Raw genomic sequence first — 19402 nt, 5'->3', positions numbered from 1 at the left:
GTGAATCTAGGCAGTAGTAAAATAAATAATGATAATATACCATTTTTAAAATAACTTAGTTTCCTTCCTTCCAGTATGGAGTTTTTAAATCAAACAGCCTTATATGCTAGCTTGAAAATCTCTCTCAACATTCTGCTCTATTATGCTGATTATATTTTGCCTGCCTTACTGACACTTTAGGAAGTGCAAAGATCACAAGTCATGGAAAGTGAGAGTCAATCAATTTAAGGGAAAACTGCCAAAACAAACCACAGTCAATCAGAAAAACATCAGTGTAGTTAGTGCAAATCTGGGGGAAAAACAATCATACATAAATCTTATATTATGGGAATATCTCATATGGTAAACTTCCCTTATCCTAGAGGGAAAATTAGTGTCGATTCATTTATATTTGAGAATTCACTGATGAGAATGCTGATTTCATGTGTGCCAGTATCCAGTGTATCAGCAAATATAATGATAGTGTTGATTAAATTAGCCACTGAAGGTAAGAAATAACCTGCTCATTCATATACATATTATCTGAGGCGCTATCCTGTAGAAATACAAGTAAGGAAGTATGATATTAGCTCCTGTTAGTCTAGAGAAAATTATCAGTGCCATAATTTAAAAATACATGCCTTAAAAAGATCAGTGAGGGGGAATATATTGGAATTCTTATTTGATAGGCATTCTGATGGCTTTTTTTTGGTTAGGCTTTAGGAGAGTCCCATCTACTAGTAGAACTTAGGAGATTAAAAACATGAGCTTGAGCTCCAAGTTGTGGACCAGGCTCTGGTCACACCCATGTTTCTCTTCTCTACTCCAGCTCTATAAATGGCTTTATGAAAGGAAGAAATCTGCCAGTGGGGATCTGCAGTGCCCCACAGGGCTGGTCTGGAATCTCCTTCAAGGATTTCTGAAGAAAGAGCAAGGTTAGGAGGCCAAGGCTTGTTCCCCTTGGCATCAGTCCGTGCAGGTTGCTGACTGTCCAAGACCGAGTCTGCCCGGGTGGAACAACCTACAGCTCCCTCAGCCCAGCCTCCCCTTGCTGCAGCACAAAGCTTCCCTCCTCTGGCTTTCAAGGATCTGAAACATGTTTCCTCTAGTGAATGAACAGGCAGGACAAATAAATTTGCTTGTAATCAAATACGTGGTTCTACAAGGCAGTCTAGACATGCTCTTGCTTTTTAATTAATCACAAAAGTTCTTTCATTATATACCTATGACCCCTGAAAATAAGGAGTTAATGGCTCTATATAGTTGATTCTAGAATCATTCTGGGGATAATTATAACATTATTTAGGTCTTGTATAGAAAGGCTTCATTAGCAACTCTCACCACCAATGTTATCTCCATCCTACAGAGGAGGACAGGAGGAAATGTATGGGCTGCCCTAGATTGCAGTGAACACTGCCAGAGGCTGGAACTCACCATTCTGTCTGAGAGGCACTACTGCTGTGATAGCTTTAAAGGATACAGCGATTAAAAATATGTATATAGTATATATATTAGACTCCTGATTTATTGTGGGCAGAACTTCATAACAGTGGAGTGTAGAAATTCTCAATCTATAATGAAACTTCTGTTTTCCTGTGTTAATCACTTGATAAATTGTTGGAGGTTTTGTTGTGCGACCATTCTGGTAGCATATACCTTTTGAATCTATATTTTAATCTTAACCTTTAGGAAAACAAAGCAGTATTTTTATGTCTATGCCCTTTAGATTTTAAGAAAATCGTTACCTAAACTGTCTTGGAGAGAGAAATAAATACTGAAGAAACTGATGTTCAGATCTGTAGGATATACTCCTTTTCATTTTGGCTAGTGTGATGGAGTTAAAGTATTTCATAATGGAGCTATGCATTGAGCACAAAATACATGGTTACTGGACTGTGTCTGAGCTTTGCCTTTGAATTTGCGGGTCTTCTCAACTCCTCTGAAAAAAATTTTGAATCACAATGTCTAAAAGTAATAATGGGTACATTTTACTGTTAGGCTTTATCAGTAAAATGCAGTTCTAATATTATGCATACTCCATAAATAAGAAATCTTGAATCAAAGGTGATTCAAATATCTCCTCTCTATCGTAAAAAAATAAAGTATAAAATAAGTCTGTCGTCCAAGTATATAAAGAAAAAGGTCTTCATTTTTGAAGATTAGTATTTTGTGATTGGCTACATTGAAAGACAGTTATAAGATAGGGAAAATATTATGTATAAATTATCAGATACATTTGTGGTGTGTGTATATAGATATATATTCATAAGAGATTTTCTTTCTCTGCCTTTTCTTTTAGTGAGGTGCTGAGATAAATTGGGTAAATGGCTGGTTTAGCAAGGTGGTCTTCAGGATCTGTCTTTCTATTGGTGCAAAATGACAGCTATAAAAGTCAGAAAATCCACAGGGATTGGCATAAATAAAGTCTGTAAATACTTCTCATTCCTATACTTATAAATATTCAGTGACATCTTTGAAAATTTCTTGCAATGGTAAGGAAATGACTCCCCAGTGGCTGATGTAACTGAAATGGTATTATAGTCTCCAGTCTACACTGAAAGACTTTATCTCCCATTTTTTTAAATTCAAGAGGCACCAGATTTTTTTAATTCAGATAGTTGATAATTTTAAAAATAATATTCATGTCTGCTCATCCAAATTGGGAAACTCATGTTGCTAATAGTGTACAACCTGTTTATTTGCGTCCATTTAGGAAAAAAAAAAAAATCAAAGTAGTCTAAAGTACAAAAACGGATGTATACGGTTACTGAGGAAAGACTATTGTATAGAAACCTGCCTAGGAATATTTAGACAAAGTTCAACAAAGTGGGCAGTATCATAACGTGTCAGGAAGCAAAGCCACCTTTTCAAAATAAAATGACAGGTTCTTAGTTGACATTCATGGTATGCTCTCTGATAAAGAATACTTCAAAGTACTGCATTTTGCTGCTGTTATTGAACATTATCTGAATATTTTGAAAAGTAAATATAAAAATAGCCGTTAGTGTCTGAAGAGCCTCTGATTGGGGTGAAGAAACCTGAAGAGTAAATCTATTTCAATAGCTAAAGTGCATGTATTAGTTCTGTTTTATAAAGTAACAGCTACGTAGATGATTAAAGCATGCTTGTTTATACTTTGGATATGGAAAAGATTGTGCTGGAAAGGGAATATTAGTCTTTCTTATCTGTACAAAGGCAAGAGGTATAAGTTGTAACTTTTTTTCTGTATAGTACCAATGGCTGTGATGGTTTTAGCACAAGAATTTTGCAGACTTCAGTTCTTATTTGAAAGTCTTGATGCATTCACTGTACAGGGCCTTTTTAGTTCTTCCTGACACAAGAAGTGAGCAACAACTTGGCTTATAATGACCTGCAGTCTTGTTCAGTGGTAAGCAGCCCTAGTTTACACAGCCTAGTACTCAGATTACCCACCAGGTTCCATTTAAAACTCTGTTATACTCTCAGCCCAACAACATTATCTTTGAACAATAGGGGTTTGGTTTTCCTTGCCAGAAGTCTGCCTCAACTTGGTATGTTGTTATTTTTTCCTGCTTTAAAACTTCAGCCAAAGTTGTGGTACTTAGTTTTGTTAGGCCAGAGTGAGGGAGAAGTGCATGGCTTTATCTGAAAAACAAAACAATTTTTTTTTCCTCTGAAAAAGTTCTCTTTATTTTAGGTAAAGCATATGAAACTCATTTGTACTGGGAATGTGCATTTTTGTTCAGTTCAAGATAATCTATTCGCTTATTTTTTTAAGCCCTAGAAATGACCAGGAGTAGAGAAGGAGAGAAGGGGCTTGGGCTTTGCACACTTATTATTGCCTGTGAGCTGGTTGGAGTGAGGCTGGTGTGGAGCATCCCTGTGTTGGATAAAGACCTAGGGAGCCAAGACCTTAACATTGGGCCTTGCAGAGAAATATTAGAAAGGATAAGAAAGACCAGAAGACTTGCAAATAGGTGTCAGTGACTAAACCATCTCAGACTCAGAGTATTCTTTAGATATACAGAATTTCCATTAGTATATGTTAGATGCTCAGATTAGCAGTATGCTACTGATTTCTACTACTGTATTAGTTCATATAGGAGAGACTGAAACTTTAGCTGTGTTTCTACACAGCTTTTGTGTGTTTTTAATTTTTTTCTTGGTGTATATAATACTCCCTAGCTTTACTGGCAGTTATTGCTTTGGTTGTTTTTCCATTGAGTTCTAACCCCATGCAGTGCTCAGAATAGATGTTGGAAGCACGTATGCACAGAATAGCATGAGCAAATTAAGTCTGATTTTTTGAGTATTTTTTGTCCAGATTTAGCATTATTAATTTAATGCACTTCAATTTACCCTTTAATGTATTTTAATATTCAACAGTTTTTGAAAAATAGTGATCAAAAAAGGCTCTTCACTCTGGAAAAAAAAAAATGCCCAAATTCTTACAGTAGCGAGCCTCATTCTTTAAGTTCTTTAGTCTGGAAAGCCTATCACATTTGTTAGGTGTCAGCCCTTGAGGAAAATGTCTTTATTGCCTGTAGCATGCATTAGTTCAATCCTTACTATGATTTAAAGCAGAGAATAGAGGCAAGATTTAGCCCTTTAACAACCAGCTTCTTCACTGTGGGAGAGATCTGCCAGTCCATCCTCTCTCCACTCCAAGCCACCCCAGAGGAGGCACCACAGGGGCACCAGGCAGCTGGCAGTGGTGCCAAAAAAGACACCAAGGAAAACCTGGCCTTGCACACAGATGCTGTGCTGAAGTTGTGTTGCAAAAATCCTTTCTAGGTACTGACATTGGGCTCTTACGTGTTGCCAAACATGCCCCATGGTGTCCACTGTTGTTCGGTTTGTGACCGGGATGGCAGAGATGAACAAAAGATAAACTGGAGATGCGTTAAAAGTATCTGACCTGATTACTGAGGGTAATAGAGATAAGAGATCTTATCTAAACAAAGTGTGGTGGTTCCAAAACAGATTACAAATGTACATTTTTTTTTCCACTTCAACAACTTCAATGGATTTGGAGATGGTGCTATTGTAGCCAAGAACAGAATGTAGACTTGTTTCAGACCGGACCGTGTTTTAAAATATCAGATGTTATATAAACAGAATTATACTGAGTATTAAACACACATTTTCAGTAAGAAATACTTTTCAGAAATTTCATGTGAATTCCCTGCTTGATAGATTTTTGTTCTCAGAAAAGAAGTATAAATACCTGGTTTTTGAGTATGCATCAGCATATAGTGTGCTAATAGCATGTGCAAACAAAAATTGTGAGAATATTTCCAATGTTCATGCCCCAGTATCTTCTACCATTTCCAATAAAGAAAATAATCTTCTTTATATTATAGTCATTTTAAAAATGCTAGTTTATTTATAATCTCTGCCACTTACCAAAAGAGAGGCCTAGAAATGTAATATCAATATCAAATTTGATATAATCTAGTTTCTAAGATAACCATTTGATTTTGTTCTGTTGACTTTATATATGAACAGTAACTACTTGAAGGTGACATAAAACACATTACTATGAACAAAATACACTTGAATGAATTGAAAGTAATTCTCTGAAGTCAAAGCAGTTGGTCAAGCCTTATGCAGTTTAACTAGTTTTTTTTGCATTGTAGTACTGCTACTTTGAGAATAGTTGTTAGCAACATTTGCCTCTAACCTGACACAGAATCACAAATTAAATGGAAAGATAAATGGAGATGGTGGTGATTCATGTTTCAGCTCAGAATTGGTAAGTCCTGCTCAAAGACTGGACTTCCTCTTCGTGTATTTGTGCAGCTCGTCCAGAGGGCTTACTGGCTTGCCCAGGACCTCTTTGATCCTGGTGGCTGGAAACTGTAGCAATAGTCCTAGTCTGCCCACCCTCTGTTAGGATTTGCAGCTCAGCAAATCCTTCCTGGTCCAGGAGTAGATGTAGCACAAAACTGACCCCCTTTTGCTAGTCAGCTCCGGTTTGGGTGATGTCAAGAGTAATGCTTATCTTCACTTGCTCAGTCTTAGCAGTTCTCCCTGTAGTGGGTTTTTATTTCAGCTTCAGAGGAAGAAGCTCAGGCTGTCCTCTGAGAGGAAAGCAAGCACAAGGTTTTCTTTGGAGAAATAATGTTATAATTAAATCCATACCCTTTATTCTGCCCCTCATATTCATATGGATTAAGAATGAGTGTGCACAGCTTTTAAAAGAGGTGGAGTTCATGCATGTGTAGGTAGTTCAAGCATTATGGCACCTATATGAAGAACAGCATTTAAAAAACAGAAGCCCAAAGAAGTTCACTTATATTTTGTGAAATGCATACTGTATGCATTTTAAATTTTACACACACATGGTCCTTTCCATCTTAAAATACAACAACCATCCTCCTATCACCAGCAATTTCCTCTCTACCTTGTGCATTTACTGTAGCAAAAGCTATTGAAGTTCTCCAATAGGTGAGTACTTCGGTGAATTCAGTGCATAGGTACGTAAAGTAATGCTCATATACAACGTCAGTAGAAAAAGAGTAGGAAAAAAAAAAAGCTGTGTATAGTTATTGTTGCTTTTTTTGGATGGGACGTATTGGTAAGAATGGCTTTAGTGATGAATTGGAAAGAGCTTTTATAATAGATAAGGACAGAGGGGCCAATATGGTTGGCAAGCCAAAGAGGATTGTAAGTATAATAAAAAGTTCATAGACTGTTTCCAGAGGTCTGTTTTGAACTTAGTGAAAACCCCGGAGGTTTGTCTGGTGATAATTATGTTTGAGAAAGGCAGACATTTGCTTAGAAATCATTTTATTAGTACAAATCTTTAAACTTTAAATCTTTAATCTTTAAATCTTGTCCCATTATCTTATTAATGCCTCTGAGGACCAAAATTTCAAGAAAGGTTATTTATTTTGCAACTGGAGCAGGAATCCAAATCTTAATATGCTTTGGCTAGAAATCTCTCTAACTAGCAAGAGAAATTCTTTCCATGGTAGCTCCCTCAATAGACAGTTTTTTCATCTGTACTTGGAAGATACAGGAAATATTTTTTGTTTTGGTTCTCCTCCTACAGAAGTAAATGTGTATCAGTTTTCATTTTCAGAAATTCTATTGCAAAATGACTGTTTAAAGCTGATATGAGAGTTGGCGTTCTTAAAGGTGCCAGAGCCATATGTTTGTTAAATAATAGGATTACAAGGTTTGGCAGCAAAGTAAGATGACAATTTAATATCCTTGCTGATTCAGTTGTCATACGATGACACTGCAAATGCTAAATATTTTTAAAGATTTGATCGCTAAATACTGCCAAGATTTGCTTTGTAAAGTATGAAATATTTATCAGAATTGATTAAACTTTATGAAACCTGAGTTTAATTGTTATAATTTGGGCATAAGCTTCCTTTCACCTTGCGAGTGCTTGATAAATACCTCTGTTCACTTACAAGTAAGTGCACACTTATAAATGGCGCAAGATACTGTTTTCAAGACATCCTGGTAAATATGCTTTGTATATTGAATAAGCTATCAATTCTTTTATTATGTTTACATACTTTCTATATGCCATATTGTGAAGTTCTGATGATGATGATGAAGTATAATCCCTTCCAACCTCAACCATTCTGTGATAATACTGCAAATAAATTTCAGAAAAAAACCTACTTTGTCGTAACACTCAATTCTGTCAATTGAAACTGGAATGAAAACCATTGATAGTGTTTTTGTAAGTATTTAAACCCCTGGAAGATGGATGAAAGCTTTTTAAATGTATTTGCAAAAGTGAGTAAGCACATAAATGGCAACTGGGCACTATTATGTTACTTAAAATACAACAAAAATGAAGCATTTGTTTTGTTTGTATCAAGATTTGTATTTCAGAAATCCAAATTATTTTGATAAAGTAAATGTCCTAAGTTAAATACTTGAAATGTTTGCTGTTTGTACATTATCCCATGTTCACTTTTTCCCACAGAGTATATATAAAGTTGTGCTCATCCATCAGTAGAACTATATTTCCCACAAAAACCAAGAATTTACTGATTCACATAAATATCACTTTTATTAAAATAATAAGGTTTTGTTATCCTGATAAGAAAATGCTAGCAATTCAAGATGTACTTCTAGGGCAATCATGCAATTTGCATTGATGAAATTATTGGAAAGTGAAAAAAAAAAACGGTACACTGTAACTATAAGCACATTGATCCAGAAATGTCATGGCCTAAATCCACTGCCTTGCTTTGTAACTGCACTTAAGGTCTTTATCTGTAATGCTGACACATTATATTTTAACTTATTCCCTTTTTGAATTATTCCTGTTTCTTGACTTTTTGGATGACTGTAGCACCTTCCAAATATTAGGTTTTGTTTTTAAGAAAGACTGCCAATTGGAAACTCATTTTCTCTTGAAGAATGAGTTCTTTGTACTCTTTTCTTTTTTAGCAACGTTAATTTAAATGCGTACTAAGCGAGCAGGCACGTAACAGGGCAGCATGTCAATTGGCGTAACGTAGTTATCGTGTTCAATTTACACATAATAATTACTTAGCATAACTGGATGAGGGAAAAGAAATGAAAATCCAGAGTTAACTTCCTTATGGCTTTTGTGCATTTGTCATTATGTTATTTTTAGTTCTACTGGTACTGATCTATAAACTTATTTTTTCCTTTCTTTTTTTTTGTAGCTGTTTGAGATTACGGTGCCACTGTCTCATGGCCCCAAACCTGTGACTGTGAGTTTTGCCAACCACACGGCCTGCCGATGCATGTCCAAGCTGGATGTCTACAGACAAGTTCATTCTATCATAAGACGTTCCCTGCCAGCAACACAAACTCAGTAAGTACAGACCACTTTCATACTCTGAGCAAGTCTGTGAAATTAGATTTAAAATGATGTTCAAAGCTTTCACATTTAAGCTAGATCAACTTATATACACTAGTAAAAGCAGAATGCAAAGTTTTATAAAGGAATGAATATCATTTTACATGGAAAGAATGTTACTAAAATAATTAGCAGAGCCCTTGTTATGCAGTTGTGTAGACTGGGTCTAGATAACTTAGAAATGAGAAGGAATACTATGAGACCTTTTTCGTGGAAATAGCTGCAATGCAATTGAGACTTAGAGAAAACATAAAAATAGTTTCATATAACAATATAAAATTTTTCAAAGATATGCATAAGTAATGAAATACCATATAATTGGAGGTATGAATGCTCTCAGACAGATTCTGAGGGGTTTTATTCCACTTCTCATTTCTGTCTAAACAAAATTGCTACTGGTTTTAATAAAATTTGCCATTGGTATACGGATCTTAAAATTTAGCAACCTATGCATTCTACCTGCAAAATACATACATTTTGATGATCAGGTCAATAAATGACTCAGACCTTTGAAAAGGATAAAATCAACTTCTTAAAAAAAAATAAATAAATCAAGGAAAGCTATCCAAAAATACTGATTATTGGAAGTAAGGAGTGCTCAACATTTCTCTCTCAAGCTCTATTTTCTTGTGAGCAGCTGTTAAAGAGGAGAAAAAAATGTTCTTTTGATTAAAAATCTTTATCAAAATGAGTATCATAAACAGTGGATTGGAAACATCTATTAATAACTAATTAATAGGTTGTAAACAGGGAGTAAAAGAAGTAATCAAGTCAGATTACACTGGCTGTTGACAGCTCCTCTGTTCTCTCACAGTGAGAGAGGTTGTAATTACCATTGCAAGTGTTTACTTCAGCCAGAAAACTATTAACTATATATTTAAATTGCAAATAATGGCTCAATTGCCTTCAGCCAGAGAGACTTTGACCAGTGCACACAGAAAATAGCTCTTTCCTGAGTAAGAACGCAAACTTCAAAAGGCTGAGAAATGTTAGACAAGAACATAAAGGATTTTCTAATACTAGCACCATCTTTAATATTTAGACTCTAGAACCACTCAGAAGGTTTTGATTTTTGATCTTTGTTTTTACATTTCCTTTTTAAAAAAATTATTTATAAGAATTTTAAGCTTAAAGTTATTTAGATGACTAAAAATTTTGTGGGGTACCTATAAAGAATTCACGCAGGATTCCTAATTTTCATTGAAATTTCTCAGTTTGATTCATCAAAGGCGTAACCGCAGAAGAGCTGCATAGTTGTAGTCCAGTCCAAAATATTCCCTGTCCTTGCTCTCTTCCTCATTTTTATGTACAGGATTGTACGCTCATGAAACTGTTAGAAAGCCAAAACTTGGAAATCTGCTTTTTTTCTCACAGCAGCAGATCTGCATCTATACATGTGTTTATCTATATGCTCACTTTAATGTAGGTATCATAATGTTTTTGTTATTGCAAGAGTGTAGGTTTGTTTTTTAAGATAGCAATACTTAGAGGATCTGATAGGAATTCAAGGTTGGATTATGCCTTGGTGTAGGCATACAAAAAGAAAAGAAAGAAGGGAAAAATGCCAGACAATATAGAAATAGTAGGTTGCTTTTGTTTCTTTTTTTTTTTTTTTTTTTTAAATAACCCAATAAGCTTTTAAACAAAATATGCAGATCTTCATCAGGACAGTCTTTGTCCTCGCTTTTTCCCATTTTTCTCTGCTCTTTCCTTCTAAAAAGCAGTATCTACCTTCACGTATTGTTGGAGGGGAGGCATGTTAGTTCATGTTAATCAGTATTTCAGAATGCCTCCTGGATTAATCTTGAGTTGTACTCTTCTCTGTATAACATTTCATCAAGAGATGTATTAAAACTAGAAAATTGTCTTTTTTAATTGAGAGACTTGGCAATTTTTTCCTTTGAGCCTTCGTTATGGGTCACATAGAGCAAAGTCCCCAAGATGACTTTTTCTCTGTGTTGCTATAAGTAGGTGCTTACAGAGCACCTGGGCTCTGTATCTTAGATGTGGCACAGATTTATTTTGTAAGCAGTAAATACTTCCCTTTCTTGCATACTATCTGGGTAGATAGATACTGCCATGTAACAAGTTGGCTTTTTTTTTTTTTGCCTCCAAAATGTTTTACATCTGATCTCTTTGGCTCTGTTGAGTTTTCCTAAAACACTGTGATAAATCACTTAAAAATCTGAGCCATAGGAATCTTCCCTTCTGTATTTCTCAGTGCTGGCCACCAGGATAGAACGTGCAAGCGAGCGCTCCCTTTTGCCTGTTGTCTAGATTCCTGATATTGAAATATATAGAGTTGTCTTTGAGTTCTTTGGTAACTTGATTGTGTTATAAACATCATTTTATTATGGCTCATATGTGCTTGAGGTTTCCTTCACACCGTCACCCCTGGCTGCCTTTTGCATTTAGTTTAAAACTTGTGTGGCTAGAGCCAGGCTACTCTGGGTTTGAGTTGTTGTTTAAACAGAATACAGGAATATGTCTGTAAATTCTGTGCACAGTTGCTCAAGCAGAAACAGGAGATAGGAAAAAGAACACCCATGCCCAGAAGAAAAGTCGCCAAGGGAAGGAGCACGAGTGAGATCATTTGCAGAAAGAAATGACAATGGACAGCTTGATAAAACACGAAGCATTGCAGGATAATGTTAAACTTAGAGCAGTCATTACTGGCAAAAAGCTGTTTAATGTGGTGGAGGGGAGTGGTGTGCTTCATAATCAAGGAAGAATGTCCTAGCACCTGCATTTCTAAATTATGAGTAATGCTGCTCCGCAGGGAAATGGAAACAAAATTACTTAAAATGTGTAATGTAGGTGCTGTTTTATCCCATGAGAATTTTAGTAATAACTACAGAAACAATGCAGAAATGACTAGATGCGTGAAATTAGACACGACTCATTAAAACCTCTAATGTCACCCATGGAGATAAAGAGATTGCAAGTGAGAAAGATCAAGTACTATATGTGAATAGTCTATTTGTGAAGGACCTACCAGTTGAGTTCAACCATCGCTTAAAAAGAGCCGAGCTGCTGCTGAGGTGCTGCGCTTTGTTTGGCAGCAGTCCTGGGGCTGCACAGCTCCACCAGAGCACTGAACGGGGAGAAGCTGCGATTGCCTTTCATGTCTGCTGTGAAGAGGCATCGCTGATGAAATCTGGACGTACTAGAGGCAAGAAAGGATGAGATTTAAGAAAGCTGTCTAAGATTTGAGTGGCTCTTGAGAAAGAGTCTGTGAATGACATAGAATTTTCTTAAAAGGGGAGGAGACTCCCATAATCTGGGTTTATTTGAAAGCTCAGTCTTCAGCATTAATTTGGAAACCACCATCAGTTATCTTTAGATGGAGGTAGGTGAGGAAGCATTTTTGTACTGTGAAGAGCAATGTGGAAAATCTATGCCTGTTAGCACCTGTTTGGTATACAAATAATTTTTACAATTTTATGGTCTATTTTGTATGGAATGTTTACATTTAAGAGTTAAATCCATTACTAACCTGTATAAGAAATCACCAATAACAGTTTCGACAAATTATAACTAAAACTTGATCTATGAAAAGGCAACATCAACAAATGGTTGAAGATTTCTGAAGTGGGGAGAACTTCAGCTAATAGATTTGTCAGGATATGAAATTACATATTTTGTAGGAGGAAAAGTGAATGCAATCATTGTCTACAAGTGAAGGGTTGTTTTTTTTTTTAATAGTAATAAGTTAACAATGTATTTTATCCCATAGGTGTCATGTAGCAAACAAGACCTGTCCAAAAAATCATATCTGGAATAATCAAATTTGTCGATGTTTGGCACAACATGATTTTGGTTTCTCTTCTCAGCCTGGCGATACAGGTAGGTAATTTTACTTAAAGTATCAGCTGCAGTTCCGTGTGTTTTTTTTTTTTTATCTAAAGGAGAAGTAAACATGCTGAAAATGAAATAGTCAAATCTTTTTTTTTAATGCTATTACTGAATGTTACCTCATTTTTTAATTACTTTAGTTCTTGAAAAGCTACTGTTTTTATCATTTGCAAATGGGAAAATAGATACAGTTAAAATTTGATAGTTATGCAACAACTTTGCCTGATTTTTAGACACATCTGAAGGATTCCATATTTGTGGACCAAACAAGGAGCTGGATGAAGAAACCTGTCAATGTGTCTGCAAAGGGGGTGTGCGGCCCTCCAGCTGTGGACCTCACAAAGAACTGGATAGAGCATCGTGTCAGTGCATGTGCAAGAACAAACTTCTCCCTTCTTCCTGTGGGCCCAACAAAGAATTTGATGAAGATAAATGCCAGTGTGTATGTAAAAAAACCTGTCCAAAACATCAGCCGCTCAATCCTGCAAAATGCACCTGTGAATGTACAGAATCTCCCAATAAATGTTTCTTAAAAGGAAAAAGGTTCCACTACCAGACGTGCAGGTAACTTAAGTCTTTAAAATTTTCATTATTTTGGATATAAAGTTTTAGGTGTGCTTTATTAGCTGTAACTCACATCCTAGCCCTAAGTAAAGTATGACTTCTTTTTGTTTATCTCCTATAACTTTTATCATCTCTAGAAAGAAACAACTAGGCATAATGAATATTTCAAAGTATATTTAGTTTCCTTTAATATCTCTTATTTATTAGTAGCATTTCATTTTTTTTTCTAAAAAAAGTTATTTAAATCTCCCAGTTTTTAGGCTGTTTAAAAAATCCCACTCTATTTTCTACAAGAACTGAATATGGCAATTCTAATAATTGAAATAGTCCTAAGTGGTTTTCAGGAGTTAGTTCTAGATACACCATCATTTTACTTTCTGAAGTTTTGCATGTCCTTTGTGTCACTCAGATGCTACTTGAGATTTCTGAGTTTGTAACAAATCTTGCAGTTCTAGGAGACTTCTGTGGAAAGTAAAGATATATATATATATAGCAAAAATTGTAATGAGTCTAGATTATAAAAAACAATATTACTTCTAGCTCATACAATTTTGCTGAAGTTATATATCATCCTGCCTTATCACCACAGGTCTGCTCTTCTTACTATAAAACAAAAAGGAATCACAGCACCGCACTAATGTGCATTTTCAACAGTATTTAACAACACAACTGGAAAAATCAGCTATTTTAAAAAAATAAGATTTGCTAGTGCCAGTGCCACAGTTTAATTAGTGGGTTAGTATTTTTAAGTAGAGAAATGAGCTGTGCCTTTCTCTGTATTGTGTTGGAATGCTGTAAAGAGTTTGAATCTCCTTCTTGTTTCCAGGATCAGAAGGACATAGGATACTTCTTGGTGCTCCTTTTTTGCTAAACACTTCTTCTTATTAAGAAAGAGAGAAAGAATTGCATGTGGTGTAATTCTGGTTTCTGTTGTGGTTATGAAACACATAAATTTTGGAAATTTAAAAATTTTTTAAATTATGAAGCATATAAAAAGCAATAGGGCTTTGAGAGACTTCCTTGAGTTGTTACTCTGATCTCAAGTAAGAGTCATCCCATATTGAGTTGTTAGAGCTAGCACAGAGTAATGCTGCTCTCGAATAAGTCACACCGGTGAAATAACAATGATTAATGACACTGAAAACACTGAACAAGATCCGACTAGTTAGTAAGTGCCGTGGTTACTGTCTTCCTCATTCCTTCCCGCTTTCCTCATATCCATGTTCATTGGTTGAACTAATTGGTCTGAATGAACATCATTGTCATCCAGACCTCATACCATAAACAAATTATTACAAAGTGGCAATTTGGTGTCCAAAAAAAGCATGCAACATATTAACATATCTGCAACAATAATAAGAGTAACCACAAACTTGAAACAAAGAAATTGCCTTGGGAAGAGGATACTGAAATTGCCTTAATATAATATACTGTAATGTCTTTAAACTGAAGTAAGCATGAATTATCGTAATAGATCGTAATATCAGTGTTTCACAGACGTGTTAGTTAAACACAAGTTTTAAGTATATGTGTGTTGAAATTCGAAACATGCACTTTTCTCTTTTGACTCATTGCCAATGTCTGAAAAAAAGAGACTCAGACTTGTTCTTTGTCTCCATTATGCACCAGAAAGTATTTAGCATTGTTGTAGTAAGGTTATTTTAGGTCAAGTTGTTGTTTTAATAGAAAAAAAATAAAAAAAGGAAGAGGAGTTCAGGGACAACCACAGATAATATCTTTGTATAGCTTCTATTTTTTAATTCATATAATCTCTACAGGGAAATTCTCCTGATTTTTAGTTAGATGTGATTAGTGATTTAATGATCTATTTCAATTAAGTTTATTTTACTTAAGTGCTATTTCTGTTCTTTCTCCTATAAGATTTATCAGAAATATGCAGGCTCTGATCCTCTCTCAGAATAAGCAGATATATCTCCACTGAACTCAGGGAGGATCTATAGACACTCTCATTTTCAAGATCAGCAGCACTGTGAAATCACATATATATTATATATAAAAATATATATAGATAGATAGATATAGATATAAAATGGCTATTGTTTTAGTGAATAAGACAAACCATTCTGATGAAGATAATGGTAGATTTTCGTACATACTCATTCTGGATTGTTTTCTCAAACAGGTAGCATAGTGAGCTGGCTGAGGTACCAAAAATTTTTGTGTCTCCAAATTGAGTTTTGATCCATTACTTAGAATTAATTTGATCCATGATTAAGATAAATGCAACTAAGAAACACTTCATATATATATATATGTATATATCACTTATAAAGCCCCATAATTTCTCTCAGTAACATTCTTGAGTCTCTTTAATGTCTTTAGTGATGAAAAATCCAATTGACATGTTGTAAGAATATAAACAGAAGTTTAAAGATACCTAATCACATGAATTAAATTATAGAATTAAATGTTATTTAGAGCGATGCCATCATAAATGCCATAGAGCTGTATTCCTCAATGATTAAGTTTTACTAATGCCCTCTTCTTTCGTTTCTGTAGTTGTTACAGACCACCGTGTACAGTTCGAACGAAACGCTGCGACTCTGGGTTTTACTTCAGCGAAGAAGTGTGCCGCTGTGTACCCACATACTGGAGAAGACCACTCATGAATTAGTGAAGAGAGCACTCCTCGCTATTTTGGTGTACATTTTTCCATTAGAACAAACAAAAGAACGTCAGAAACTTTGCTAATATTTGGAATTAAATGTTCACCAGAGACCATGTGGGACTTTCAGAGACAGACACACTCTGCTTTCCTCAAGATGCAGAAAGCAAAAGAAGAAAATAACTGGGGTCCGTGTTTTGTAAAGAACTCAGTAAGGAGTTATTTCCTGCCAATGACCAAACAGCCTAGGTTCTCCTTGTGATTTTTTTTTTTAAGAGATAATGACTATATAATTTATTTCCACTAAAAACATTGTGCAGCATTCCTGTTTATAGCAGTAACAATTGTTAAAGCTCACTGTGATCAATATTTTTATATCATGCAAAGTATGTTTAAAATAAAATGAAAATTGTATTATAGAAATGGTGGAGAATGTTTGATGAACTCTTCTATAGAAAAGATCTATAATTCAGCTATATTAATGAGGTGTAAAACCAGGGAAAAAGGTTAACAGAAAGCACTTTTATGAAAAGAAGTGTAATTGAGAATGGAGACCACAGTTACTTTTTTCATATCTTTTGCACATGTAGTTTGAAATAAGTTTAACTTAGCATTTCATGATCCACTAAATTTGTCTTTAGAATTAAACTAGCAAAGCACGAAGAAGAAATAACTAAGGAAAACACGGGAGATTCTGTACATTGCCCAAGAGTACAGACTATGTTTAAAGGCCAGCAGCAACTACTTGCATTCCAATATGTGCACCATTTATTTTATTACCTGTTAGTGTTCCTTAAGAGTAATATAAAATAATGATCTATTTGAAGATTGTTAACATGAAAAATGTCAGCCATGCTTTAACAGAAAATGTTGTAAAATTTACAACTAAATTCAGAATGCTTCCATGCAGATTTACTTTTACATCCAGTCTATCACATGTTCTTGGTCAACAGTATATGTGTGTGCCAAAACACCGTGAAGGGAAATATTCCAATGGGAATGCAAAAGGACTGCCTTCAATCCAGTATGGATTGACATAATCTCTGCACAAAAAAACTCAGGATTTCCCTTTAGCTGGGGAAGGTTAAATCAAACATCTACTGCTTTAACAGGAGGTAAGATTTTTAACTTTTATAGTATAACAAATATGCATAGAACGATTCAGTCAGAATTAAAATGCAAGTTTTTAAATTATGTAAACTATTGAGCGCAGCAGAACAATTTTTTTTTGGAACTGTGCTAAGCAAATCTGCAAATTCTTTTTAGAAAGTGCTGGTTCTGAGTGTCTGTTTCTAGAAGTGTCATTAATAAATGAGCAACTATTACAATTCCCAGGAAAAGTTGGAGATGGGGTCACTTCTTTACATTCTTACATATTTAGATATCAGAATTCCTAAAACTGAATGAAAGTAGGCAAGAAGAGAGCTCACAAATTTCAGTGTTTGCCTTGGGAACCCACGCTTCTTCCTAAGGTGCCAGCCATTTGTTGTGCAAACAGGCTAAAGTTTAAGTGTACAAATACCGAATAATATCTTTAGTATTACATGGCCTCAGCAACCAGATGCAGAGGCAGATGACAAATGCAGGGTGGATGACAATGGAGCAGCTAAACACAATTTTATTCTAATAAAGCAACACACAATCTCCCATCAGCTGTGTTATTAGTCATATAACTTGTTAGCAGCTAAACTGGCAGCATCAATCTAATATCAAAATTATATGGTCAAAACAGTGTTCAGTTTTAACTAAAGATCCAGATATTCACTTTTGAATGTCAGCTGCTGGAAAGAAGCACAAAATACCAAGTAAACAAAAAACTTTAATCATATCTCAAGAAAAGAAAGCGTTTTGAAACTCCCAAGCTCAACTTCCCAATTTCTATACAAAGTAAATATGAAAGAAGAGGGGTGAAGAGAACCCAAACTATCTATAATGCCAAAAACAGAGTAAGAATTTAATGCATTAAATTATTAGTTACCTGTGATTAAAAAAATAGGAAGTGAAAGCATAGCAAAATTGCATTCTAACAAGAAATTACAGGTGGATTATAAAAAGTCTACTTTTATAATATTGTACAAATTTAATAAGTATTAAACTTAGAAACGTTTTCCTTATGCATCTGAGGTACTTGAAAAGATTTCATTAACACAAAGCTAACAAAATCATTCTGGTTAAACAAATGGTCAAGTTTCTACTGAACATGCTGTTATGTTACTCCAAGATCCAAAAGCCCATCATAGTCCAAGAAGTATGGGCTGGGATGACAGGGAGTTAAAGACAAGAGCACTGGATAAGAAACCTTTATTTATTACAAACATCAGCATTTAATAAGAATAGCTCTCTTCAATGCATTTTTTTTTTCCCCCAATTGTTTAATTTTATAAAATACTATTGAATATTAATGTTACAAATCACTAAGCACAACTAATGCATTAAGAGAGCAAAAATTGATTTTGAAAAAGATACCATAAATCAGGTTTATACCTGGGCACATGATTGGGCAGCCATCCTCACAGATTTGCAGATGGGAAGACTAATAGATGCAGATGATTGCACCTCTTGGTAGTCAGACTCTTCAGTTCTGCTTTACCCCGAAGTTTCTACTTCTGTATTGAGAGCACAATAGCAAAATGAAACACACTTGTCAGTGATATAAGTAACTAATTTTCAATTCTGTGATCTAAAATGTGATTCTGTGACAGCATTGAGATAAACAGAATGATCTTTTTACATACCTGGGGGAGTAGGAAAACTTTAGAGTAGAGGCATTAAATGCCATGGTGATAGGTCTGGTTCATCATATGAAGTATAGCTGATACATCAATACCATTTTAAGTTTTGAGGTGTTATTTAATTATAATCTCCTTGCAATTTTCATCTGAATTCCAGTTCTTGCAGTAGTCTTTAAAATAAGTAAGGATGGAAAACATGCAACCTGAAAGAATAACTCAAAATAATTTTATACCCAAATTATTCTGCACTCACTCTGAATAGAAAGCTCATATTTCCATATCTCCATCTGTGTAAAATACCCATAAATACCATCTAGAAAAAAAATACAGAGAAAAGAGAAAGGTAGAAACTGCAGTGAATCACATTTAATAGTGAACAGACATATGCTTGCGTTTCATCAGGAATTTACAACATTTCCCATGCTCTCTGAATATCACATTATATGGAAACCGTAAATTATGTGAAACAACCCTTCTGTACCTATAGTAACTGAAGGACAGAATATTTACAACATGAGGTATTATTAGTCTGCTAACATGCTTATTTACTTTATATTCAACAAGTTGGTATTAAATCAGTTCAGGTCTTCTTGAAAGACCAGGCATGAAAGGCTGCATATGACACTGTGACATGCCATATCATTTCGAAAGGCTTGCTGTGAAGCTTGCTTTGCATACTCTCATTTTTAGTCTTCAGATCTCAACCTTAGATGCCCTTGAAATTGAATGTCCCTCCCTGTTTATCCTGAAGTATAACTAGCTATTGCATTAGTGCTAAAAGCAGTCTGAGGACGAGAATATGCT

General features: G+C 34.9%; 1 protein-coding gene and 1 long non-coding RNA gene across 4 annotated transcripts in view; one reads left to right on the top strand and one right to left on the bottom strand.

Annotated features, from left to right (window-relative positions):
• The window catches only part of VEGFC (vascular endothelial growth factor C), an 83800-nt gene extending 67336 nt beyond the window's left edge, over positions 1-16464 (top strand). For all 3 annotated transcript variants that reach the window (XM_026040803.1, XM_026040802.1, XM_026040801.1), the window contains 4 exons: positions 8625-8776; positions 12558-12667; positions 12910-13240; positions 15761-16464. In XM_026040803.1, the coding sequence (XP_025896588.1) occupies positions 8625-8776; positions 12558-12667; positions 12910-13240; positions 15761-15875 (708 nt within the window). In that variant the 3' untranslated portion in view covers positions 15876-16464. The remainder of the gene's footprint in view (positions 1-8624; positions 8777-12557; positions 12668-12909; positions 13241-15760) is intronic.
• A 1022-nt stretch (positions 16465-17486) lies between these two features.
• LOC112948551 lies at positions 17487-18831 on the bottom strand. Its single transcript, XR_003249646.1, has 3 exons — positions 18602-18831; positions 18351-18472; positions 17487-17647 (listed from the first exon to the last, which is right to left on the bottom strand). It is a non-coding gene; the product is annotated as an uncharacterized LOC112948551 (long non-coding RNA).
• Positions 18832-19402: the final 571 nt, after the last annotated feature.

This window comes from Nothoprocta perdicaria, unplaced genomic scaffold (assembly GCF_003342845.1).
Source record: "Nothoprocta perdicaria isolate Ctin4 unplaced genomic scaffold, notPer1 scaffold_267, whole genome shotgun sequence".
In the NCBI taxonomy this organism is placed as follows: domain Eukaryota; kingdom Metazoa; phylum Chordata; class Aves; order Tinamiformes; family Tinamidae; genus Nothoprocta; species Nothoprocta perdicaria.
The sequence above is the reverse complement of the archived record's forward strand: the minus strand, read 5'-3'. Positions and strand labels throughout refer to the sequence as shown.